This window comes from Taeniopygia guttata, chromosome 7 (genome assembly GCF_048771995.1).
Source record: "Taeniopygia guttata chromosome 7, bTaeGut7.mat, whole genome shotgun sequence".
NCBI classification, from domain to species: domain Eukaryota; kingdom Metazoa; phylum Chordata; class Aves; order Passeriformes; family Estrildidae; genus Taeniopygia; species Taeniopygia guttata.
The window spans coordinates 38,916,336-38,942,293 of record NC_133032.1 but is presented as its reverse complement, the minus strand read 5'-3'; the positions used below and the strand labels follow the sequence as shown (position 1 = coordinate 38,942,293).

Genomic DNA, 25,958 nt, shown 5'->3' with positions numbered 1-25,958 from the left:
TCTTGTTGACCAGCCTGGCTTTCCTTTTCCACTGAGCAGCGAGTGGTAGGGACACAGAAACCTTTTTGTACTGACTGTTGGTCCTTTCCTTCAGCATTATCTGGCTGACAGGTTGATTACAGATATCCAGAGTATCCAAAATTTATTTCCTCATGCCTTTGACAGTGCTTTAGTGCTTTCTGACCCTTTCTAGGAACAGTTTGTATAGCAGGTTATTTGCAGGAAGTACTTTCACTACTTTAACTTGAATTTTCCTCTGAGGAAAATGGCTTGCTGTTGTTTAAAAAAGACTGGAATGGTGACCTGCTCTGTGTGAGCAAGTGCTGCCTGGTGTCCTGTTCAGAATGATCGCTTCCTCCATCACAGCCCATGAGTGAGGAGCGCTGTTGGCCCAAAGCATGTTTCTCTGTGTTCAGGAGCAGTTGGTGAAAGTGGTCTTTGACTGACTGTCCTCGGTGTGTTCCATTCCCAGTCGTGGGTGGTGCTCTGTGCCGAGATGTTGGGGTGGTCTAGTATAATCTCTGAAGATTTGACTTACGCAGCAGTGTTTCCTTCTTCTTGGGATTGCTAATTGCATTCGGGTTTCTGGGCTGCAGAGTAATAGTTAATGAAATGCTCTGCTGAGAGGAAATGCTGTTTGATGACATGTGCCTATGGAGTGTCAGGAACTGCTGTTCTCAGTCTGATTGCTCTATAAATGTTGGTTCATTTTCTTTGACTGGCTGAGGCTAGGAGCAGTTAAGCTGTAAGTGGGGTGCAGAATGAACACCTGACTTTTCCATGTCCCTTAACCTTTCCGACTTTGTAGCAGCCCATCACTCCTGAAGAATGCCGCTCCAATGCCAGTTTAATCCCTCAGCAGTGAGCTGGAGGGAGGTGTGAAGCCAGGCTCTCCTGTTCTTCCTCGGTACCCCTGCCGTGGTACTGTGTTCCTCTGCGCCTCCCCTGCTCCTGCCCTGCTCAGGTTTATGGATTTATAGATATACACAAATAAAAATACATATATATTTATAATATTTCCAGCTTTGATGGTTCTATATTAACTAGTGGCTGTGTTGCTGAGTCATGCTGCCATTGTATTATTCTGACAATTCAATTAAATTGATTTTAAAAAAGTTTTGGCTAATTTTTATTAAAGTACCCCAAACTGCTCTCAGGGTAGGGTGCTTGAGCTAAAGGGCAGAAGTAGAATATTCTCGTGGTGATGACCCTGGGAAAATAACTTTGGAGGTTCAGGTTTACCCAGGGAGAATCTGCGAAATCTCGCTGGGATTATTGATGTGCAGATGGGGGTCCTCACTGGAGTGAAGTATCAGCACAGCTCAGGGGTCACCTGGAGGGTGCTGTGGGCAAGGGAGGCCTTCACCTCAGTCAAAGTTTGGCTCTGGGTGATCTGGCCTGATAACGTCAGGGACTGCGAATAAAAAGCATTTGCACCTCTCTAGGTCCCTGCATGTGTGAAAACACACTGAGGCTGTAGGGAGATGCTGCTTAATGCATTTGTAGGAACTAGACGATGTTGTTATCTTGCGGCAGGGTGTGCCCATGTGAGAGATGATCTCTAAAACCTGTGCACATCCTCAGACACAGGCTTCTCTGCAACCCAGAATAAAGAAATGAGTATTTAAAATTTCTGTAAAGAAAAACTGGGGAAACCAGGAAAAAAAAACCAGCTGCTTTTTTTTTTTTTTTTTTTTTTTTTTTTTTTTTTAAGGAAAAAATAGGACTTGTGTTGGTGATAACCAAGCCAAAGATTTGTTTTTGGAAATGTTTGTTTTGGTTGGCTGGAGTGTTCTGCAGAAACTCTGAACAGGCGAGCTGTGTAATATTTAACTAGTTACTGAAAAGCATTTGAAAATGATTAGCAGTCAGTGATCTCATTTAGGCTGTGAGTTCAGCTGTCTTGTTTTCTGGTTGAGATTGCGGCGCAGCTCTGGGGCAGAGCAGTGTTGATTTGGAGAGCAGGGGGCATGCAGGCGCTGCGGGCTGCCAGGGCTGGCGCTGGCTGGCACTGTGGGGCGCTGGCTTTGGGGCTGGGGCTGCTGGGGGTGGCACAGCCGTGTCCTGTGGCACTGGGGCTGGCACAGCCGTGTCCTGTGGCACTGGGGCTGGCACAGCCGTGTCCTGGGGCACTGGGGGTGGCACAGCCGTGTCCTGTGGCACTGGGGCTGCTGGGGGTGGCACAGCCGTGTCCTGTGGCACTGGGGCTGCTCGGGGTGGCACAGCCGTGTCCTGTGGCACTGGGGCTGGCACAGCCGTGTCCTGTGGCACTGGGGCTGCTCGGGGGTGGCACAGCCGTGTCCTGTGGCACTGGGGCTGCTGGGGGTGGCACAGCCGTGTCCTGTGGCACTGGGGCTGCTGGGGGTGGCACAGCCGTGTCCTGTGGCACTGGCTGTGCCCTTGCTGTGCCCGTGGGAGTGGGGCTGAGTGCTGTGCCTGTCCCCATGTTCCCTTGCCAGGACACACCGGGATACAGCAGCAGCAGTGTGTGATGGGCAGTCCTGGAACGCCTGGGGCTGTGTTCCTGCCTGAGCTCCTTCATCACACATGGCACAGATAACGTCTGGAACAGACACACTCTTGCTGGCTGCAGGAAAGCAGGCCAACTCTAGGAGAGGTAGGCTTTGAGTAAGTTGAAAATTAGTCTCTGTTACTGGGTGCATTTTCAGTTTTTGTGGCTATTTTAATATTTTTTACCTAAACTATTCAGAAACAACTTTTACAGACAATTCCCCATAATCTCTCAGTTGAAAATGTTTGTTTTTTGGAACTTACAGCTGCTGGATAAATTCAGGTGTTCTGTTTGGACAGAGTTTGTATCTTCATTGGCAGTTTTGTATTGAGTTGTGAGAGTATACTGTCTTTGGAGAGAGAACCATTCCAGGGGGAAAAGTGTGGTAGTCTGGCAGCAGGATGTGCAGGGGTGCTCTCTTTGCCTTCTAAACCCAAGGCCTCAGCATAGATGAAGTCACCAGACGATGGGAGCTTTCCTCACTCTGTGGGTATCTAGGATGGCCTTGGCAGAGTGGTATTCAAAGTTGTCTGTAGCTATGACTTGTCTGACAGGGAAAGTGTCTGGGGAGCTTTGCATGTGCAATGGAGCCTTTTTCTGGTAGTTACAGAATGCTCCTCTGGTAGGAGCTGTCTGTGTGCCCTGTAAGAATACCTGTACAAGGAAACGTGTGTAGCATAATAAAATAACACCTCTGTATGTGAAATGTGTGAGAAGCCACAGTAATTCGTGTGTATCTAGGTGTCCTGAGCAGATACCTGTGCAGTGCCTCGGGCATGGCTCATGTGAGGTGAGAGCTGAAGCTGAGCGCTCAGGGCTGACGGGTCTGCAAACCCCGGTGTGTTCATTGTGTGCTGCTTCTCTGCACACTGGGATTGCACTCCTCGCTGTGCAGGTGCTCCCAGCACTGGTGTGGTCAGGGAGCCACAGCCAGTGACTTCGTGCGTGAGGCTTTCGAGTGATGCTGCTGGGCGCAGGCTCTGCAGGGGAAGGCAGTTCCACAGGGCAGTGCTAATCCTTGGTACTTGCCTCCTGGCGGATTTAATTACCCCTCAAGGCAGCAAAGGCGGAAAGATACACAAAATGAAAAGATGCACGTGTGTCTTCAAAGCACTGGGAAGTTGCAGATCAATTTAAAAGTGTCTGTGCTTGCTTCATTGTTTGAGTAAGCAGTCTGTCAGTGGGTTGCCTCAGACCCCTGTACTGATGCAATACCTGCACACAGCCTGAGCTTTTACACTGGGGCGAGTGCCTTCTGCCTCCTGCAGCCACAGGGAGGTTCTGCTGCCCACATGGAATCACTGAGTGGTATCTGCTGGAAAAGCCCTCTGAGACCATGAAGTCACATCATTCTTCCAGCAGTGCCAAGGCCATCACTAATCTAATGTGCCACATCCGCACAACTTCTAAATCCTTCCAGGGATGGGGACTCCCACCACTGCCCTGGACAGTGCCAGGCAGCCTGTGCCAAGGCTGGACAACCCTTTCCGTTAAGGAATTTTCCCCAGTATGCAACCTGAACCTCCCCTGGTACAGCTCGATGCTGTTTTCTCTTGTCCTGTCCCTGTTCCCTGGGAGCAGGCTGTTTTTATTTTTATGTAACACTCATGCTTTGCTACCTTTTCTTTTTCTTAAAAGAACCAAGGGAACTCTTTGTGAACATGCCAGAGTTACAGACTGGAAGAAACTTCCAGGACCCTTTACCTTGTGTAGTTGCCTTTTATGTAGTGTTTTCATTCTTACTCAGCAGTGCTGTGATTTTGCTTTGTACATGACTACAGAAGAACCAGTATCCCATCCTTCACTCTTTCTGTGTTTGTGGTCACTCGAATCTGAGACATTTGGTCTTTCTGGATGGCACTTTGACACATTCTTGGAGCTGTGAGGTGTGGATGTGTGCCTTGTGCAGGTGGGTACCAAATGGAGTTGGTGGCTGGATTCAGTCTTCTGAATTCTGGCAGCCAAGTGTAGACTGTAAAAAAGGACTGCCCAAGGTCGTCGCTCTCAGATGCAAGGAATGCCTTTGTGGGGCTGCTCGGGAGTTGCACCTCCTTTGTGTGAGATTCAATTAAAGAGCAAGCCGTGAATTATTGCTTTTAAATGCACATTTCTCCTTCTGAAGACACAGCTGTGGATGAATTTAGCTCTTGTGTGGCTGTTGTGGATGGCACTAGTGTGATCCAGTATTGTGGATGTTTTCTTTTGATAGGAATCTGGTGAGGTACATGCAAAATATGTACAGCCCTGGGGCTCTTGGCAGGGGGCCACTGGGACTGTCAGCGATATCTGGGTGCTTCTGATCTCATCTGGAAGGTCTGAGCTGCTCTCATGTTCATCTTCCCATATCGGTGTCGTATGGAGATGAAATGCAGCCTGAAGTTCCTGCACTAGTGGGTTCACTCTGCTGTGATCTGTGCTCAGTGCTGGTTCTGGGGACTAAAGGCCACTTCCCAACAGCCACTGCCTGCAGGGCTGCTTGTGGTGTTTTGGGTTGTCTGAACTGGTTCTTCTCTCCCCTCTGGCTTCTTGCAGCTGCTGTCCTGACAGTCCCAGTACAGAACTTCACCCCACATTGCTGTAAGGCCATACAGGAGTGTTTTGTCAGGACACGGTTTTCTTAGGAAGAAAGGAGAGAGCAATATTAGGTGTGAAAGTGGAACAAGTGTTGGAGTTTCAGGGTGGATTTTGCAGTGTTGGGCCTTTATGACTACAAAGCATAAGGATTCTATAGACTCTTGTTACCTGAACCAGTTGTGTGTCTCTGTGCTATGTTGGATGTCTTCACCAAGCCTTTGGTCTGCCTTGTGCTTGGCTCATTGTTCATTTGGGCTTCCAGAGCCAGTTTAAAGGACTTCTTCAGAATCCAAAGCTGGCCCTGGAGCAGATGCTGGCCTGCCCAGGAGCCAGAGTTCCTTCCTTGCCTGCACTGCACTGCAGGTTTGTTTGGAAATCTGGGAGCTGCCACTTTGAAAAAGACCTTTCCATCAATAGCAAGTTCTGGTTTTCCAATGATAATGTGCTTTTGCAGGAGGAGATTAAACCCAAATGATCCACATTTCCCTGTATGTGGCTGAAGCTCCGACACAGAGTCTCCAGCTCTGCCCTATGGTGTCCAGTACTGCTGCATCTGGAGTATGGCATGGGATGCTGGGATCCCTGCCCTGTGGGTGTGGAGTGTGGCACAGGGCCCTGGGATCCCTGCATCCCTCTGTGGGTGTGGAGTGTGGCACAGGGCATTGGGATCCCTGCATCCCTCTGTGGGTGTGGAGTGTGACACAGGGCCCTGGGATCCCTGCCTCTGTGGATATGGAGTGTGACACAGGGCCCTGGGATCCCTGCATCCATCTGTGGCTGTGAGGTGTGGCCCTGGGATCCCTGCATCCCTGTGTGTCAGGGAGCGCTGGCACCTCCATCCCTGTGCGTGGAGCACGCCATGGAGCGCTGGGATCCCTGCATCCCTGCCCACGTTCCCCATGCCCTCTAGTGGCTCTTGCTGCTGTGCTGCAGTTCCATAGGGCACGGCCTGCAGCTCCAATCAAACGGCAAAAGGAAAATACCTTTTGTGTATTTTTGCTGGTTGCTTGTTAATTCTTCTTCATTTATCTGGGTTAAATCCCAACCCTTCCCTTGGGAAAAAAGTTATTGTGAATACAGGTACCAGATCATAACTGGTTATCTCATGGATCTTTAAATCCATAGGAATTTTTTGGGGGGATTTATTAAAGGATGTTTTGTTCCTTCCATTAAAATGTGTATTTTCTTTCTCTCTAAACAAGCAGTAGCTGGAAGGGGGTGCTTGCTGGTGTCACTAGAACCAGACTTCAGTGCTTATGAATGTGCAAGAATTGCTTTGACAAAGTAATTTTTTTAAGCAGTGAGCAGACCACCTTTGAACTCATGCTCTCAAATAATTTTTGAGGGAGAATCAGTGTGTTGTGGCAGTCAGAGTCTCCCTCCCAGCTCCGTCCCTCCTCCAGTCCCCCGCTGCAGCTGACCCGTCCCGGTGGTGTGGCTGGGCCGTGCCGAGGGCTGCGAGCCCTGCCCAAAGCCCAGAGTGGCCTGGGCTGCACGGACTGGTGCAGCCTTTGGTTTGGTGGTGAGGACACGGGGTGGGTGTCTTACAGGAGCTCTCCTCTGCTTTAAGCTGCCTCTGTGCATTGCTCCCTGCTGTTTAACTCGCTCTGATCAGGTTTGCAGCATGGTTGGTGAGGGTTATGTATCAGCAGGGGTTACTGATGCCTTGGGTGCATCAAGGACAACTAGGAGAAGCTTCCTTGGGAATGGCTCTTTGGAAGGGAGAGTGTTGTTCTGGGAGGCGAACTGGTCAGTGCTGCCTGGGCCTTTCTGTGGGGGCGAAAACTGAATACTTGGGTCAGAACTTTATGATCATTTTAACTGATGACAAATCAATTACTGGAAATAAATACAGAAGTAATGGCTTGTCTTTCACCACTGAGCACTTAAGGAGTGCTAATGATTTGAAAAGGCACAACAGAAGAGATCTGAGAGGAAAGCTGCAATATCAGATTTATTTTCAATTTTCATCTGCTTCAATTAGAATTAAATCAGAAAAATGAAGACAAATGCCTGCACATAAGGAACATTTTGTTCCATGTGACTAGGCCGGAGAGTCTCTGCAGGAACCAGCCAGCACAGGACAGACAAACCATTCGGAGTCACCAGCCCTAGCTGTTGGGTTAAATCCAAAGAAACTGCAGAAAAGTTTCTTTTCAGAATCTTTGTTTCACAGTAAAAAAGTGGAGTAAAGAGTGGTATGTTATTTTCTTGTAAAGATCAAGTATCATGGCAAATATTGGAAACAGAAAACTTCAAATAGAAAGGCAAGCTCCTTTATTTCCTGTTTTAGAGGGAGCATGTGCCTCTGCTTTATGCTGGAATCAGCCAGGACTGTTGCACAAGGTGTAGTTACTGTCTCCAGCAGCAGGGAAATGGACTGGGGCCATCAAAAGGAAAATGCTTGGAGAGGCAACTTAAACTGGGAAATTGCTCTTCAGAGAGCAGCATCTTCCTTAAATACACCTCAGTCTTTTTCTTGCCATCCAGCGATGGTTTTTGCTGGTTAATGGAAGTTACTCTGAGTTTTCTGGTGGAGATCTTTTCTGTTTCCCCTCAAAGGCTAGATAATACAGTTTTACAGACCACCGTCTCAGTTTAACAATAACTTAACTTTTAGTAAGCGGTTCAAAGAAGGTATCATCTGTATTGTATCCCTGCTTGGTACTGGAGGGTTCATATTTCCCTACTACAAGCTTCTGTATCTACCTGGTAGTTGCATGTGATGTCTCTGTGGATCTAAAAAGATGTTCCAGTAAATGCATGGATTTTATAAGTGAAGGAAATTATTTAGGAAACAAGACAGAGGTAAAAAGGGGTCCAGTCGATGTTGGGTTGTGTTTTGTGTAAGGAATTAATGAATGGCTAAAGACTGCTTTTGGGGTGGTTCCATTTTAAGACAGCAATGGAATCTTACAGAACTCTTGTGTCTCTCCTTTCTGCAGCTCCAGGGTGGTTGATGGAGTTATGATTCTCCCTGTACTGATGGTGATGGCGTTCCCATCCCCGAGCTGGCAAGGTGAGTGTTGTGTGGGGTCGGGGTTTCCAGTGTGGTGTTTGGTCACTCTTCCATGATTGATTGCTCCAGTGAGGGCATTGGCTTTGGAAAGTGACTTCTGTAACTGGTTTACACAGCTGTGTGCATGTGACGCTTTTGTGACATGCAGTGTGTTTAAGGTTTGCCTCAGAAAAAGGGAATAGTATTTCCACTGCCACGGAGAGGAAGGAATGGTTCATTTGAAGATCTCTTGGATGTTCTGAGAGATGAGCTCCTGAAAGATGGGTGCTCCACCTCGCAAACAGCCATTGGAAAACATTGAATAAAGGCTTTCTGGGAGTAACTTGGTTTTCGCAGTTTTAAATTTTAACTTACTTGAGAGAGATCTCTATGTCTGCTGTGGCATATCTTCATCATGCTGAAATAGCTGAATTAGAATTGTTACCTCCTACTTAGTGGTTCTTCAGCACTACCTGAAAACACTGTTGCTTCCCTTAAGCAGATGTTATTGTCTTTTGATTTCATTACCTCTAACTGAAGCTATTAAGAACAGGAAGATGTTGTTTTCCTTGACTCTTTCCTTTTGCAGATGATGAACAGAAGCTCAAGATGGTCCCCTACGAATGTGTGTGTGAAGGCATATCCTGTGGGAACGGGGATCGGTGCCAAGGCCAGCGCTGCTTTGCTTCCCTGAGCATTAATGACGGGGCCAAGGTTTACCAGAAGGGCTGCTTCCAGGTCTATGAGCAACGGAAAATGACGTGCAAAACGCCTCCGTCCCCCAACCAGGCCGTGGAGTGCTGCCAGGGACACCTGTGCAACATGAACATCACTGCGCAGCTGCCCTCGTCCAAAGGTGAGAGCTTAGCTCAGCAGCAGTGCGTTCTGAGAGAGGGGGTGGCTTCGGTCTGCCCTGCAGTGCTGGCTGAAGGGAGGCACGGGGTGGCCTTTGTGCCCTGGGCCCCACCCTGGGCCTGCTGGCACACATCTGATGCCGGGCTGGGGCAGGCAGGGCTGCAGTGTGTGGCTGGGGTCAGGATGGAGGCACTGCCTCTGAGAAGTGGCTCGGTGCAGGTGAGGGCTGTGCTGTTCCACAGGGAGTGCATCCTCCGTGCAGGTGTGCTCACACCTGGCTGTGCCACAGCCTCTCTGCCACGCTGGGTGGGTACCGAGGTCAGGGTTGGTGTCACTGCTAATGGGTTTAAAGACTTTCTCTGGGAATCTCCAAAATTATTATTTTCTCTTTTCACACTTTTTCCCTTCCCCCCTCTTTCCCAAGGGCAAACCTTTCAAGGAGAAGCTGCAGGTTACAGCATGGAAACACTAATCATCGTTATCCTGGCTCCTGTGGTAGTGTTGATAGTTTTTTCTGCAGTAGCTGTGCTGATCATACGGAGAATACAGAAAAACCACATGGAGAGGCTCAATTCTAGGGATGCAGAATATGGCACAATCGAGGGCCTCATTGCCTCGAACGTGGGGGACAGCACGTTGGCAGTAAGTGACCTGCCTGTGTGCAGGGTGTGAGTTTTCCTCACTTCCAAACTCCCCTCTCTTCCTTCTGTGTGGCCACATCACTAAGAGCATGCTTTGCTCTTAGTGATCCCCCTTGGCCAGGGGTGCCACTTGGCCTCAGGACTGCAGTGGTGCTGTTCCTGTGCTCCCAAAACTGTAGTATTAATGAATTTTAACCAAAAGATGGGTGTGGCAAGTGTAGGTCCTTTGGACTGGAGGATCGCTCTAAACTGTTTGTGTTCTGGAAACAGTGTCAGCACATCAGAACACAGTGTACCTGGCTGTTGGGTGGCCTGAAGTGATGGGAGAGGTGAAGAATTGTGCTGCGTGTTTGATATACAACAGCCTGAAGGGCTGGGAAGAAAACACAGATAATTTTGACAATTATAACCTTCAGACTGCCATGGTCTCAGGCAGGACTCTGAGATGACTGGGATGTCAGTGACATTTTGTTGATGGAGGAGGAGTTCTAAGAAATGTGCAAGTCTTACTCAAAGCTCAGTTTTCAAAATATGCTCATGCGGTTTCTGGAAAATACAATGAGCTGGGAAGTGTTCCCTTTCTGCAGATGACTGTCCCTTCCTGGAGGCCAGAGCACAAATGTCCCTCACTTTATCTGAGCAGAGCAAGTAAAACTTCAGGCCGATGGAGTGTGTTCCTGAAGCAATGCAGAGTTTTCTTCTCCTTGCATTGCTGAGATAAAATGTCCCCGACTTTAAGAGGCTAGAAAACATTTTCTATTTTGGTGCTGTCCCACCATAATGCACTTTCACTTCGGGGCTGAAGAGTAGCCTATGTCTGTTAATATTTTTTTTTCCTTTTTTTGTGGTGCCTTTGGCTCTGTTTAATGAGCCCACAAAGCAGTGATCTGTCCTTAAGCATTGACTTCAGCTTTTACCAGCTCTTCCATCTTATGTGTGCAGGATCATTTCAAGCCATTTGCAGACCTCTTGTACTTGTAGTTATTTAATGTTATGTGGAAATGGTGATAAAACCTGCGAAGAAAAAAAATCAAAATTCTGTTTCAAAGAGCTGGGAGCTGTCAGACCCTCTGAGCCTGTGCTGAATGGTGCCAGCACTGCTGCTCTACCTCCCAGTGTGGCTGATGGACAAAATGTAATCGGTAGCTCCTCTGCCCAAATATTCATCTGAACAGCGAGTCTTCTAGATTCCAGATTTTTGTTCTCCATTGTGTTTTAAGTCACTGGTTTTGTCACAGATTAAGTAAGTTTACATTTAGGATTAGTCTCTGCAGTGTACCAAGTGCTTAAAGCCCTAAGCTGCTTAGTGGAAGGAGCTCTGGCCTCTTCAAATCTTGTTTTTTCAGTTGCTGTAGATAAGTTTGGGGATGTTTTTTTTTTTGGTTTTGTTGCTTTTGTTTTGCCTCTGATGCAAGCAGGAAGGAAAATAGGCCCTTAGTTTGTGTTAAAAAGTAAGGTAGTCTCTGTCACTCTTAGGTTATCTTTTTCTTGAGCACTCATTAAGAGGTTCTTAGAAGAAAGGAGATTTCATGGATATCTGGTCCAAGCACAGCAATGCAGTTTTCTGGTAATAATAGAAAGTTGATTATGTTTAGGCTTTTTTATCCTATTTTCCTTTGTAAAGAAAGAGTCCAGCAATAGTTGTTAATGCTTTGAACTAAACTCCTGGCTGTGGAAATAGCTGGGCATTAGCATTTTACAAGGCTAATGGGATTTTAATATTCAATCAGGATCTCACTCATGTTTATTATAAGCTTACAGCTCAAAGTCTGCTTTTTATGCACTAAAAATACCAGAAACTGATAAAGCTTTTAAGAAAGATTTGTTACAGAAGTTTTTCTGGAGTATCAGTGGCAAATCTTGTGTAGGTGATGCTGGAAAATCCCTTCACCTCTTTTATTTGAAAACTGGTTTTGGTTTTAAATACCTGCACCAAGCTTGGATAGGTATCAGAAACAGCTGGGAGGACATAAGATAAGTAAAAGAAGAGTGAAGTGCTGAAAAAGGGCAGAATCTCATGACAGAGGATAGCTGGTTTGCCAGGAGTGGGCTTCCAGTGCATACACATTTGTTGTCATATAGTTATTACACTTACTAAAGAAATAATGACGTACTAAACAAATGTCATTGACCCCAAGTGACCAAATGGCATCCCCAGAGCCACAGAGATACTCCCAGACTTTAACCTAACCTATCCTTTGTGCATGTAAACATGCAGGGGAAAATGGGGTTTCTCAGGGGTCCTAAACTTGTGCTTTTCCTTCTGAACAGGATTTGTTGGACCATTCCTGCACATCTGGAAGTGGCTCTGGACTTCCTTTCTTGGTGCAAAGAACGGTGGCTCGCCAGATCACACTTGTGGAGTGTGTAGGTCGGTGTCTTCTGGGTGTTTGGTTTTTTGTAGAGCTTTGGTGTTAATTTTAAGGATTCATTACATATTTCTTCAGCTTATTTTTATTATTGAGTGGTGTTAGTTGAGTTTAGGAAGCATTTGGGTCAAAGATACCTGGAGGCATTGACATTGAGCCAAGATGCTATGCAGGCACTGAAGAGGTGAGGAAGCTATAGGGGTAAAAAGCTTGACTTGCAGACAGTATGTCCTGATCTGCACAGGACAGGGTTTGGTTTTGGTGGGGCTGGTGGTTTTTAATCCTTTTTTCCTTTGTGGATGGGTTTGGGTTTTTGTTTTCTTTAAATCATGTTGCAAGGGGTGATGATGGAGTAGAAATGTAAGGGCTTTATCCCCAGTATTACATTTCCTTCCTGTCCTTGCTGCAGAATTGACAGCTCTGTGTTGTGCACGTGGACTTTGCCATGTGCTGCCTAAGTCACTTCAGCTGCAAAACCTCTTTCATTGCTGGAGGTGAACGGTGACAGCTCCCAGTTCAAGCCCTCCATACTGCACTGGTATGCAGGGAGGGGAGATCCACACTCACAGGCCTTGCAGGTAAAGCAGCCAGGACAAACGAGGGGTGCTGGAGCACAGTGTGGCTCCAGTGGAAAGAAGTGCATGCAGGGAGATGAGAGCGCCTGGTGTGAGGCTTGGTTCATGACAGGAGTTCTGCCTGCTGAAGGCTGGCTGTTCCTTGACAACTTCTGTGTTTTTCCCCCACCAGGAAAGGGCCGTTATGGAGAAGTTTGGAGGGGTCAGTGGCAAGGAGAAAATGTTGCTGTGAAGATCTTCTCTTCTAGGGATGAAAAGTCCTGGTTCAGGGAAACTGAGCTGTACAACACTGTACTGCTGCGGCACGAGAATATTTTAGGTAAGTAGGACAAGCACGTTCTGTATCCTGGTGTGTCTGGTGTAAAGGTGAGTTACCTGGACAGGTCACCTGTGAAGCACTGCATGCTCACCAGGCAGCTCGCAGTCTCTGTGTTCTTGTGTTGTGATAATCAGCTGAAGAGAAATTTTCAGGGAGAGACTTCCAGGAGGGGCTGAGTCTCAAGAGGGGGATGTGTCATAGCAGCTTGACTTGCTGCTCTGCAATATTCCAGCAGGAAGCAGTTAATCAGCCAGACAATCAGGTGTTGGCAGCTGAGCACACAGAAAGCAGTGGAGGTGCCACAGAGCCCTGTGGAAGGGGCTGGCTCCTGCAGCTCTCATGGCAGAGTCCTGCCCAGGGCTAGGGGAAGCTCTGGTGGATCTGTGTTGGATTGTAATCTCAGTTTCCCTGCAGAAATGGAGGGAGAAAAGGTGGGAGGAGTTTATAATGAGATTTAGGGATTTGAATACTTTTCCTTATGACTAAGTAAGGTGTAATATGAATCCAGTATTCTCTTGTGTTTAATTGTTCTGCTCAGGGTGAGAGTAAGCTCTTTTGGTGTTTAAACTTCAGTTATAGCTGCATGATGTATCTTTTTCCCTGTAAATGGGAAAGTAAATGAACCTTGTGCATCACTCATACCTCATGTGCTTGGTTCTAAGAACTGGGAAAGTGGCTTTATTGTGTTGAGCCATGTCTGAGGTTTAATCAGCCCTTTGATTCCTAATAGTCGTGCCCTTCTGTCACTGGTGTGCCACCTCTGCAAATAAAAGCAGCAGCACATTTTAAGTGCTGACACTGCTTCACGCAGAATCTGTCTTCAGTCAGTTTTCCTTTGACTCCTTATTCTTGCTTCCTGTCAGAGAACTTTCCCTGGCTCTCTAGCTCACTCTGCTAGACATTTGTGTGTTTCCTGAAGCAGTTCCTTTGTTACTACAAAAATAATTTGGTGGCCTCCTGAAATGTGAATTATTGAACTTCCCTTCCCAAGAGGGCAAGTGACTTGGCAGAAATTCCATTGCATATTTTCTTTGGAGCTCTGCCTGTGTTTAGTCTTTCTTGATGACTGTCAAATTCGTTGGCTATTTTAGAGACTTTTAGATGCAATATTAAACAGTATCACAGATTACAGAAATGTCGCATTGTGCACAAGTCTGACTTTAGGAGAGAAAGCAGCGGGTGTTCTTTCTGGCAAATGTTTGTGAGGTTTTCATAAACATGATTTGTTCCTTTGAGTTGGGAATAAAGCTTTTGTTGTTCCCAGCTAAAGCTGTTGAGGTCACTATGTGGGTTTATTCAGAGGTGACAGGAAGGGAGCTTCCCCTGAATTTGGGTTTCAGTTTTAAGACATTATGTTTTTGAAGGCAAGTCTTGAGGTTCGTGAGTTTTGAACAGAAAATTCTTCATAGAAGATCATTGTGGTTGGGCCACACGTTTAACCCTTTACTCAGCAGCCTGCACTGGCTGCCTGTGACTCTAAAAATGGAAATGGTTGTTCATGGCTTGATGTTTGAGGAGTTTCTGCTTTCCAGTGTGACCCTCTCAAAGTGGGCAGCAGCAAATGTGCTGCAAACTTGGGGTCTTCCCCACCCCCAAGTCCTTCAAAAAGAAGGAAAAATAAAAATATTTTTAAAGTGTGTGGTTCTGACAAGTAGTTTTTTGATGTGACTGACAGATATGTAAATGGGGTCTTGTGAATAGATGTGAGTTAGAGTTCCAGCATTTGCTGGCTTTGTTTTCATCGCAGTGGTACCTGCAGTCATCTGCAGTGCAGTTGTAGTTGGACAAGTTGTGCATTGCAAGCGTGGCCAGCAGTGTTGGTTCACCTTGTCACAGAACATTCCGAGCTGGAGGGACCCTCCAGGATCATCAGCCCAGCTGCTGGGTGGATGGGCTGTACGGGTCACACCCAAACCTTGGCATTATCAGCACCTGCTCCGGCTGGCAGAGCTGCTTTCCTGGGGGAGTCTTGAAGCTCTGTCAGTTTATTTGCATGTTTCTCCTCTTCTCTCCCTCTAGGTTTTATTGCGTCTGATATGACTTCCAGGAACTCCAGCACGCAGCTGTGGCTGATCACACACTACCACGAGATGGGCTCGCTGTACGACTACCTGCAGCTGACCACACTGGACACGGTGAGCTGCCTGCGCATCGTGCTGTCCATCGCCAGCGGCCTGGCGCACCTGCACATCGAGATCTTCGGCACGCAGGGCAAGCCGGCCATCTCCCACCGCGACCTCAAGAGCAAGAACATCCTGGTCAAGAAGAACGGGCAGTGCTGCATCGCCGACCTGGGTGAGCGCAGCTCCTGCTCGTCCAGACTGGCAGGGGGCTGTGGCTGGAGGGGTGAGGGGTGCTGGGGGCGCAGGGCGGTGTGTCAGTGACCCGGCAGTGACCCCTGTCTGCAGTGGCCACTGTCCGAGTGTCTGCAGTGACCCCTGACCCCTGTCTGCAGTGACCACTGTCCGAGTGTCTGCAGTGACCCCCGTTTGTGACTCCCGTCCTCAGTGACCACTGTCTGAGTGTCTGCAGTGACCCCTGTCAGTGATCCCTATTCATGACCTCTGTCCGCAGTGACCCCTGTCCGAGTGTCCGCAGTGACCCCTGTCCGAGTGTCCGCAGTGACCCCTGTCCGCAGTGACCCCTGACCCCTGTCCGCAGTGACCCCTGACCCCTGTCCGCAGTGACCCCTGACCCCTGTCCGCTGCCCCCGCGCTGCCCGTCTCGCTGGCGCTCCCTGCAGTGCCCACCGCGGCCACCAGGTGGCGGCTTCAGCCCAGCCGCGCTTTGGGGCCTTTTCCCGGTTTCGCTCGCTCGATGCCGTTCCTGGGCCGATCCCGGGCCGATCCCGTCCCTGTTCCCGGGCCGATCCCGTCCCTGTTCCCGGGCCGATCCCGTCCCTGTTCCCGGGCCGATCCCGTTCCCGGGCCGATCCCGTTCCCGGGCCGATCCCGTTCCCGGGCCGTTCCCGTTCCCGGGCCGATCCCGTTCCCGGGCCGATGCCGTTCCCGTTCCCGGGCCGATCCCGTTCCCGGGCCGCTCCCGTTCCCGGGCCGATGCCGCTCCCTTTCCCGGGCCGATGCCGTTCCCTTTCCCGGGCCGATCCCGATGCCGTTGCCGGGCCGATCCCGTTCCCGGGCCGATCCCGTTCCCGTTCCCAGCGCCCTCACACCTCATTTCTGGAGCAGCGTGTCCTGCCCCGGACAGGCTGAGCCGTGCGCTCACTGTCGGGCCCCGCGGCTCTGTCAGCCCGAGTTGTGCACAGCGTTCTGTGACCCACGGGTGGGTCCTGGCACCGGCTGCTTTGGGACTGCAGCACCGTGCGCGGGTGCTGAGCAGCAGGCACAGCAGCTGAGCAGCAGGCACAGCAGCATGGCTCTTTCACACCCTGGAGGGATGGCTGGCAGTAACTTTGCTTTGCTTCTCTCTGAAGACAAGGGAGAAAACAGTAGTAGAGCTGTATTGAGGCACCATTGCCTAGGCAAAAATTGTATCAGGAGATGGGAATTTTAAAATAATAATTATACTGCACAGAATTGTGTTAGACGTGTTTCTGTCACTTGTGCCTGAGGGACTTGAGATACAGCTAGGGACAACAGGAAAGCCACATACTTGGGCCTCTGGAAACATGCTATAGAACAGTAACAAATGGAGCAGTGAGCTGAAAATACAAAGTGTCACAGAGTGGCTTTTAAATAAATTTGTAGTTCACTCTGAGGAGGTGCAGCGTATCCTGGCATTGATTGACATGGCACTGGTACAGTGAAATCTATTACACTATTTATCTACCGGTTTCAGATGTCTGTGAGAGATTTTTCTAAGAGAATACAGCAGTAAATACTTCTTGATTAGTCTTTATGATGGTTAAAATAGCTATTTTTTTAAATGCAAACTCCTCAAACATATATCTGTCACATTTTCCCTATGTTCCTCCTCTGTAAGGGAAAGTGACCAAAGAGTTTGTTGCTCCTGGCATGCATTGCTGCCCTCCCTTCTGTGAGGCTCTGTCTTGTTTGCACGCTCTGGGCTGTGGCTGTGAGGATGCGGAGCTGGGAGCTGCCGTGGCCCGTGGCACCCGGGATCAGGAGCTGCAGCAGCAGCCGTGGCTGGCTCAGGTGTGCTGTGTGACAGTCAGGAAGGGATGGCATGCATCCCTGCTCAGCTGGCAGCTGGTGAATGCTCTGCTTTGTCCTCGCAGAGCCGTGCCCGTGGGCCTGGGCTGGGCAGCAGGCTGGGCTGCGTGCTCCCTGGGCCCTGTCACACCAGTGGGTTCCAGTTTAGGAGCTGCTGTGCCGTGGGCTCAGTGCCTGCAGAGCCCCTGGCGAGGGGAGCCTGGGCTGGAGCAGGGGCTGCTCCCCAGCTCCCAGGCTGCAGGGTGCCTCTGGGGTGGGTTACAGCCCTGTGTCCCGACCCCGCTGCCCCTGCCAGCTCTGCGCGGTGCTGACCTGCCTCCCTCCCGGTGCTCCTTGACCTGGCGGCCTCTGCAATCAGTTCTGCTCAGCTCCGGTGAAGTTTTACAATTTTTATCAAAGTGTTCTCTGAGGGCCTGATGTTCTCAGAGTTGGCCGGGAAATGTGGTTTCTGACCTTTGTTTGCTGTTGCAAGCTTTTTTAAAGGAAAAATTATAAGCCATATGTAGTGTATAATATAACCTAATATGAATTTAAAATAGTGCATAAAAGTGTACGTGTATGTGTCAGTATTTGATGGAAGTACTCGGATCTGGGAGCAGACTTCTCATCAGTCTGGGGCGATGAGATGGTGCATAAGGTCTCCCTAGGAAGGGTGGGGACAAACATTTTAGCAGTGTTTGTTGTGATAGGCCAAGGGGGGTGGTTTGAAACTGAAAGAGGGTCAATTTACATTAAATATTGGAAATGTTTTACAGTGAGGGTGCCCAGAGCAGCTGGGGCTGCCCCTGGACCCCTGGCAGTGCCCAAGGCCAGGCTGGACAGGGCTTGGAGCACCTGGGTCAGTGGAAGGTGTCCCTGCCATGGCAGGGTGGGACTGGATGAACTTTAAGATCCTTCTAACCCAAAATATTCTGTGATCTTTCTAGATGTGCCATAACTATATTCTTATCTGCTTGAAATATCTTGAAGTGCGTTTAAATTGTAGAAAAGTGTTCTCCAAATTTTTGTTACGTTAAAGAACATACTGTTGTTTGGAAAGAAGGGCAAATGAATGATCTGGTGACAGGTTAGTTTTTGTGGGACTGAGGTAAAAAGCCTTTTAAGGCTCACCTAAAATAAACTCCTGTTAAATGTAAATAGTATATGTCATTCTTAGAAGATTTGTTGAGGAAATTAGGGAGAGTTTGTGTCACCCTCTCTGCCACTTGGCTCTGCTGTGCACCCACTGCTGCTCAATTTGCAGTGCTCTCTGTTTACCATGGCCAAATGAGTGCTCTGTGTGCTTCCAAATTTACAGTAATTTGGTCCCTCACATAATGTTCTCTGCTTAAATGTTTACTAATTAGTAGAAACCAGGTAGAGTGGTTTTGTCTGACTCATTTTAGATCTGCTTGAGGATGTTTATTTTTCAAACTGCTGCAAATACGGTGTTTTTGTTTTCCAGCTTTATTTTTTTAACTTGTGTGTATCCTTCATGCAGTGTTTTTCGTCTCCCTTCCCCACAGTTCGGGTGTATCCACCTACCCGAAAGGTCTATAAATAAATTTGAATGCTGTGTAAAATTGTTTTGTTCTAAGCAGCAGCTGTTTGGCCTCTGTGCATCTGCGCCCGGAGTGCTGGGGACATCCAGTGGCTGCAAAACACTTCATGACAATGTTTTGCAAGAGTGCAATAAAATGCTTGATGATAATCCCTTAGGAGATAAGGGGCCTGTCTGTGGCCCCAGGGCTGGTTTTGCTGGCAGGTTTGGAGCTGACCTCGTTGGTCTTTGGACAGTTGGGCCCTTGGCTCCTCTTTCAGAAACCATCTGACAGGGTTGCTGCTCTCGGGGCCTTTCAGCGTGTGCTGCTGCAGTTGAAGGGGTCTTAACAGTGGCTTGTTCTTTCTGTCCCTCAGGCCTTGCAGTGATGCATTCCCAAAGCACAAACCAGCTGGATGTGGGGAACAATCCCCGTGTGGGCACCAAGCGCTACATGGCTCCGGAGGTGCTGGACGAGACCATCCAGGCAGACTGCTTTGACTCCTACAAGCGGGTGGACATCTGGGCCTTTGGGCTGGTGCTGTGGGAGGTGGCCAGGCGCATGGTCAGCAACGGTGAGTGCCTGGGACTCCTTCCCTGGGCTCTGGGAGAGCTGAGGAGGGGTAATTCACAGCAAAGCACCCGCCCCCAGCGTGCACAGGAACGTGCACACGACGGTTTGAGCCCTGAAATGCTGAGGAACCTGTTGGTGTGTTGGGTACAGTGGCTGATTCCACCTGCCACTTCTGTTAAGGAGGAGAACAGAGTCCCCTGCTCATTCTAAGTCCTGGTGAGACATAATTCATACCAAATAGCTGTTAAAATTTTAAATCACAAGGTCTCTATCTTTCTTCCTTGTGTCATTAAACCATAGTGAATACTTTTAGGTGTCTGTTTCTCATGACAAACGCTAAAGGACAGAAAGAAAGGCAGTGCAGAAGGTGTCAGAATTCAGGACTGCTTTTGCTTTACCAAGTTGGAATGTAGCACTGGCATGTGCACAGGTACAGTTCTGGTACTGGACACAGGTATTGCTGCAGCAGCTGCAGCTCACAGAGGCTTTACCTGAGCTGCTCTTGAATGAGAAAGGGTGGATGGTGCTGGCAGCTTCACCAGGTTGGTGTGGAGCTCATGGCACTGCAGACCTACCTGCTTATAGGTGCATGCTCTGGGAATTAGATTCTGGCTGAGCTCAGTGCCACCATGGAAACACTTAGGTGATGCAGATCTGTCTGTGCTTTGGTCACATCAGGGCAGTCTGAAGTTGCAGGTGCTGGTGATACCAATTGCACAGAACAGTTGCTCTGTACTCCTGGCTGTTGCTGTAAGTAATTCCATGCCCTTGCACTGGTTGGGATGGAGTAAACATCTTCCCTGGCCTGTGTGCATTGAGCTGTGTGGGAATTGTTGCTGGTCAGGTGGTCACTGATAACCCTGTTTGCTTTGCAGTGAGACTTTGGCTTTGGGAGTGAGCTGCAGGAGCAGGGAGGGTAGTGTCTTGGGGGGCCAGAGGCACTCATCAGCTCCCTGTGCTCTCCTGGGCTCGTGGACAGCCTTCCAGTGACTCATCCTGGTTTAGTGCTTCAGCTCACAGAGACCTTGAAGTTGGTCTAACATGACTACTAAGTCTGGTAGTTCTTAATGTTTTATTTATTCTAATTTAATTTTTTAAATTTTTAAAAGCTTACCCAGTGGTCTTCCAGGTGATACAGTGGTTCTTGGTATTTTCTTGTTCGGTAAGAGGAGGAAACTATGGTAGGAAACTCCTTTGGCACAAGCAAGTACTTGTGTGTTGTCTGTGTGCTGCAGCAGGAGCCAGCCAGCATTTTCTCTGTGCTCAGAATGTGATTTCAGTCCCCAAAGCTGGGTTTGCCTCTCTTCACATCGAGCTGTGCTGGTTCCCTGGAGAGCATCCCCTGCTCTTGGAACGTGCTCCCTCGTTGGGCGCTTAGCTGGTGCCTGGCACTCACAGCTCACCTCCCTGGGAGCTGTTGTGCTTGTTTCCTGGGCTGTGCTCGTGTCCAACAGTGACACCAGAAGCTCAGAGGTGTCTCCTGCTCAGAGGAGCCCTGGTGTGTGGTCGTTGTTCCCTGTGCAAGGCTGGAGCTGCCGCTCTGTTTGTGTTGCTGCTGTGCTTTGTGTTGGGTTGAGCAGTCAGATTTGTGCATGCACAGGACAAGCTGGACTTACAGTCAGCTCAGGGCCATGGACATGTCCCAGGGCTGGAGCCCCTCTGCTCTGCTCTGGAGCCAGGCTGTGAGCTGGGGGTGCTCACCTGGAGAAGGATCCAGGGAGAGCTCAGAGCCCCTGCCAGGGCCTGAAGGGGCTCCAGGAGAGCCAGAGAGGGACTGGGGACAAGGCATGGAAGGACAAGAAAAGGAGGAATGGCTTCCACTGCCAGAGGGCAGGGACAGATGGGATATTGGGAGGAAGTTCTTCTTGGCTGTGAGGGTGGGCAGGCCCTGGCACAGGTGCCCAGAGCAGCTGTGGCTGCCCCTGGATCCCTGGCAGTGCCCAAGGCCAGGCTGGATGGGGCTTGGAGCACCCTGGGATGGTGGAAGGGGTCCCTGCCATGGCAGGAGAGGAAGGGGATGGGCTTTGAGGTCCCTTCTGTAAGGAGTAGAGGCAAGAAGCCACTGCAGTACCTGTGAGCTGTAGGTGATTGGGGAGCAGAGAGGCTGCGGCCCAACAGAGCAGGAGGGAGTGCTGGAAGTGGCAGAAGTCACCTGCGGGCTGTGCAGGAGCCCAGGCTGCGCAGGAGCCCAGGCAGCAGGCTGTGCTGCAGGCTGTGCAGGAGCCCAGGCTGCGCAGGAGCCCAGGCTGTGCAGGAGCCCAGGCTGCGCTGGAGCCCAGGCTGCAGGCTGTGCTGCAGGCTGTGCAGGAGCGGCTGGCCCCGGGCAGCGGGCGAGGGCAGCGTGTCGCGGGTCAGTGGCGGCGCTGGGACAGAGGTTGAGTGGCTCCCTGGCAGCGCCGCGGGCTGCAGCTCCCGCCGGGCTGGACAGAGCTTGGAGCGCTCCACAGGCACTTCTGGAGCAAAGGCCAGCCCGCTGCCTTTGTCTGCAGTGCTGCGTGGCTTTGCAGCAGGCAGTTATGGGCCCTGTGCTTGGGAAAGAGCACATGACAGTAGTGAACGAGAGCCAGACTCTCTGCACAGATAAAGTTCATCTGTAATATCCTCGTGGCCCTCGAGTGTGTTCAGAGCTGTGTGACAGCTGGGTTCGGCTGTTTGTCTCGTGTCTCTGGCCATACCTGCAGGACAGGTGTGACAGCAAGGGCACAGAGGGGGTTGTGTTCATGAGGTCTCACAGTAAAGTGGATTCTTAAGATAGGAATTCAACCCAGCAGGTGATGTTTGGGAATTGCTCTGAGCAGGAGGGTGGGTGATGCTGCTTTATGCAGCACATGTCACTTGTCCTGTGTCCACGTCGGAATAGCACCGGGCAAACTGCAGGCTGCCCGGTGCTTCTGATGGGAACTTGCCTGGGTAGCCAGGTCTCCAAATTACCCTGCTGTTCTCCAAGGCACTTGTGATTTCCTGAAGACCATTTCCCTCTTTGACTAACCATCGCAGACAGGGGTTTACAGACTTTTGCTGAGTATGCACAGGAATATCTATGGGACTTTGGTCTTCATCTCCAATAGAACCGGAAGGCTAAAATTCAACTGCTGCAGGAAAGGTTGAGAACGTCTTTTCAGTTTCAGGGTATCCAAAGCAGCAGGGATTCTCCTGGATTTCATGTCTGGCCGTGGGACAGCAGATTTCAATCTGTTGAATTTCTGTCAGCAGCAGCTATTTGATGTTCCTGCTGGACACAGAGGGCCTCATTAGCTCTGGCTTTCTCCACACTGCTGACCTAGATGCCTGTCTTTGAACACCAGTTTGTGAATTGGCTTCCTGAGAAGGCTGGGCTCCCTGCAGATGGTTTGTGAGCCTGATGCAGTGGGGAAGCAGAGAGCTGCATGTGTGTCCTGGGAGTGGGCAGAGGGGCTCCAGCCTGGCAGCGTTCTGTGAGCAGGGGACGGGCTTGGGGGAGCACACGCACACAAACTGCCTTCAGTGCCAAACCCTAGGACGTGGCCAGGTTGTTGGTTTCAACACCAGGCTGGATCAGGCTTGGAGCAACCTGGGACAGTGGAAGGTGTCCCTGTCCATTGCAGGGGTGGAATGAACTGGGCTGTAAGGTCCCTCCCAGCCCAAACCAGTTTGTGATTTTATGAAGATGCATTGAGCTCCTGAGTGCCACAGGCTCTCGGGTGTTTGGCTTTGTGATGACATGTGGTGCCAGTTGCACTGGGGATTTTACTGTTTTCATAGCAAGGAATGAAATGCTTTGAAGCACCAGTTTGAGGGTCTGTGAATGCTGATGTGCTTATTGGACTCCTTCAGCAATTACAGAAGCACCAAAGTGTGTATTGAGCCTGTTAGGAAACCCAGTGGAGACCTTACATTTTCCCATTTGCTCACAGAAATCCCAGTTTTTGGTAGGTAGGAAAGCTGCATGCATTACAAAACATGGCCTTTGGCGAGGGATGTACTTCTCCTCCTTTCAGCTCCAGCATCTGCAAAGTGGGTATAGCTTATACTTTGTGGACTTGCAATATGAGCCAATTAGCTAACATTTTGAGTTGAAAAAGCTGTTCCTGGGGCAATGAGTGCTGTTCTGTTGTTCAGAGGCTGCACGACACTGTAGGGTTAAGTTCTAAAGGATTTTTGTGCCTCTTAGACAGGTGGGGTTTGTGCTCCCTCTGTCCCTGCAGAAACGCTGCTCACTGTCTCAGTCATTGAGTGATGTCTGTTTGTGTCTCACCAGGAATCGTGGAAGACTACAAACCACCCTTTTATGACTTGGTTCCGAACGATCCCAGTTTTGAAGACATGAGGAAGGTGGTCTGTGTGGATCAGCAGAGGCCCAACATTCCCAACAGATGGTTCTCAGACCCGGTCAGTGTGTGCTGGTCTCTGACGTTGCTGTGGAAGCTTTCTCAGTTGTCACTCGCTGGGGGATGATCTTGGTGGCCTCGTCACCTGTGCAGGGGTGGGACATGCTGGCCTGGCTTGGGGAGCACTCAGCAAACTGACAACTGCCAGGTCTGAGCCAGTCACAGACTGGCCTTTTGGGGAAAAAATAAAAAACAAACCTTCCAGCTGCTTTTCCTGGTGGGTGTTCTCCCTCTGAGGGGAAGTGAAGGGGAGAGAAGCTTGTCCAGGGCTTTTCTACATTTTACAAGCACACACAACAGAATGCTGGGCTTTCCTGCCTACAGAGCAGGGGCTGTTGTTCTTTTTGAAAGACTGATGCTCAAGTTAATGTTTCTTCATCAGTATCAGTCTGGCCTCTCCTGGCTGCCCAGCTGTTTTGTCCTTACCCCTGGAGCTGGGGAAGTCAGTTTGAAATCTGTAGGGCTGGGCAGGCAGAGTGCCCATCTCTGAGGTTTGGGTGTGGAGCTGTGCCTGTGCTGGGAGCCCAGACAGTTAAATCATGCTGGAAATCACAGTTAGATCTTGATGAAATCACAGTTATTACTTCTGTACCTTCTCAGCTGCCTTCATGGGTCTGCAGGAGTTGGTTTCATTGAAGAGAAATTCTGTGTAGTGTTTAATTAGAAAAACCCCAACACTCCGTTGTTTAAAGCTGCACTATTTGGTCACTCCAGTCAGCCCACGGGCCAGTTGTGCTCTTGCTTTAATCAAGTTATCAGACTTAAGGAGCTTTTCAAAACATGTAAGCTCTGTATTTGATAAATAGTGGGAAGCTCTGAAAATGGAGTGTTCATTAGGCAATGAAACCTCTCTGTGTGAGTGCTTGGCCCCAGCCAGTGCTTCCCTGAGTTATTTGTGAGTGACCCCTGTGTTGTGTGGTTTCTGTTCTTCCCCAGACGTTGACGTCCCTCGCCAAGCTGATGAAGGAGTGCTGGTACCAGAACCCCTCGGCCAGACTGACAGCCCTGCGCATCAAAAAGACTTTGACCAAAATTGACAATTCCTTAGACAAACTGAAAGCTGACTGTTGACCCTCTCCTCGTGGTGCTCTCCCGGCAGGAAGGCACGTGGCTGCCCCCGAGGGCTGTGGCCGGGCAGTTGCCAGCCCTGGTCCCCACGGGCTGCTCGGGGCGGGAGCTCTGGGGAGCACTGGGGACCCCGGCCGCCCGCGCTGCTCCCCCGCACCTGGGCGGGCTGGGGGCTCAGCTGGGCGTGCTGTGCCTGCGCTATGGCCTGAAGGACGACAGAGAAATCCTACGACAAGATCAGGGCATTAAACAATGGCTTTGAACAGCTTCTTTTCTTTTTTTTTTCTTTTTTTTTTTTTTTTGTTTCCTTTTTCTCCCCTTTGTATTTTTTTTAATATTTTATTTTAATTCTCCTAATCACTCCCAAAGTGAACACATGGAAGTGGTAAATTTTAATCAGCAATATTGCCTGTGCTTCTCTTCTTTATTGCACTAGGAATTCTTTGCATTCCTTACTTGCACTGTCACTGTTAATTTTAACGACATGACTTGCCAAAAATATGATTGGCTGTATCCTGCATTGATCTATGCCTGAGTAATAGGAAAGGAATTTGGTAAACTGAAAATGTAACTGTCAGACTTTAGCTGCATTTTACATGTGTACTGATGTTTACAATAATGCTGAACATTAGGAATTTCTTGTTTATCCAAAACTTGCAAATTATTTATTACTAGTGCACTTGCCAGTTTTTTAAACTGTAAAATAAGTGCATAAAGTTAAAGCTTATTTTTATGTGGCCTCTTTCATGATTTCTTACACAGACGTTTTTGTAACACACTATAACCTGAAACATGAATTGTTTTCTGTATTATCATATTACAACTCGATAGTCACATTTTAAGTGCTTCACATTTGTAGGTGTGTGGTCTGTACCATATTTTCAGTTGGAATATGGAACGTATATATAGCCATTTCCCACAGGACCTTGTGTCTGGCATCTTACTGATCTGGGAAAGGAAAGCAATGGAGGAGTTAACTAGAATATTAGGTCATGAATGCTGTGGGGAAAATGCATTTTATTTCTTCTAAGCTATATAATATGCATTTAAACTCTGCCAGAAAAATAACTATTTTGTTTTAATCTACTTTTTCTATTTAGTAGTTATTTGTATAAATTAAATAGAATGTTTTCAAGTCAAACGTGGGAGTGTTTTAGTTGTGTTACTGCCTGTCAGCGGTCAGGTGCCCCGTGAGGACCCTGGGCTGCACCCGGGGGTCCCGGGGGCTGCTCGTGCCCCTCCGGGGTGCTGAGGCTGCAGAGGGGCAGCGGGAGGTGCGGGGCTCTCCCTGGACACGGCCCTGTCCCCCAGCCCCAGGGAGGCGCTCGGCTCGGTGCCACCAAAGGCTCTGCCCGGGCTCTGCATCCGCTGCTCTCCCTCCTTGGAGAGAGCCTCTCCCGTGCTCTCCCTGCCCTGGAGGAGCCCAGCACTGGCAGTGCCCTCTCATCCTTGGA

General features: G+C 49.4%; 1 protein-coding gene across 3 annotated transcripts in view; it reads left to right on the top strand.

Moving 5' to 3' along the window:
* The window catches only part of ACVR1 (activin A receptor type 1), a 43,261-nt gene extending 17,616 nt beyond the window's left edge, over positions 1–25,645 (top strand). For 2 of the 3 annotated variants that reach the window (XM_030278219.4, XM_072931798.1), the window contains exons 2-10: positions 8,032–8,105; positions 8,674–8,940; positions 9,364–9,581; positions 11,852–11,951; positions 12,697–12,843; positions 14,863–15,138; positions 18,873–19,070; positions 23,307–23,437; positions 24,373–25,645. In XM_030278219.4, the coding sequence (XP_030134079.4) occupies positions 8,054–8,105; positions 8,674–8,940; positions 9,364–9,581; positions 11,852–11,951; positions 12,697–12,843; positions 14,863–15,138; positions 18,873–19,070; positions 23,307–23,437; positions 24,373–24,507 (1,524 nt within the window). In that variant the 5' untranslated portion in view covers positions 8,032–8,053 and the 3' untranslated portion in view covers positions 24,508–25,645. Of the gene's footprint in view, positions 1–2,499; positions 2,618–8,031; positions 8,106–8,673; positions 8,941–9,363; positions 9,582–11,851; positions 11,952–12,696; positions 12,844–14,862; positions 15,139–18,872; positions 19,071–23,306; positions 23,438–24,372 lie in introns of those variants that run through there. The other variant, XM_072931797.1, reaches the window with a different exon arrangement.
* The last annotated feature ends 313 nt before the right edge of the window (positions 25,646–25,958 follow it).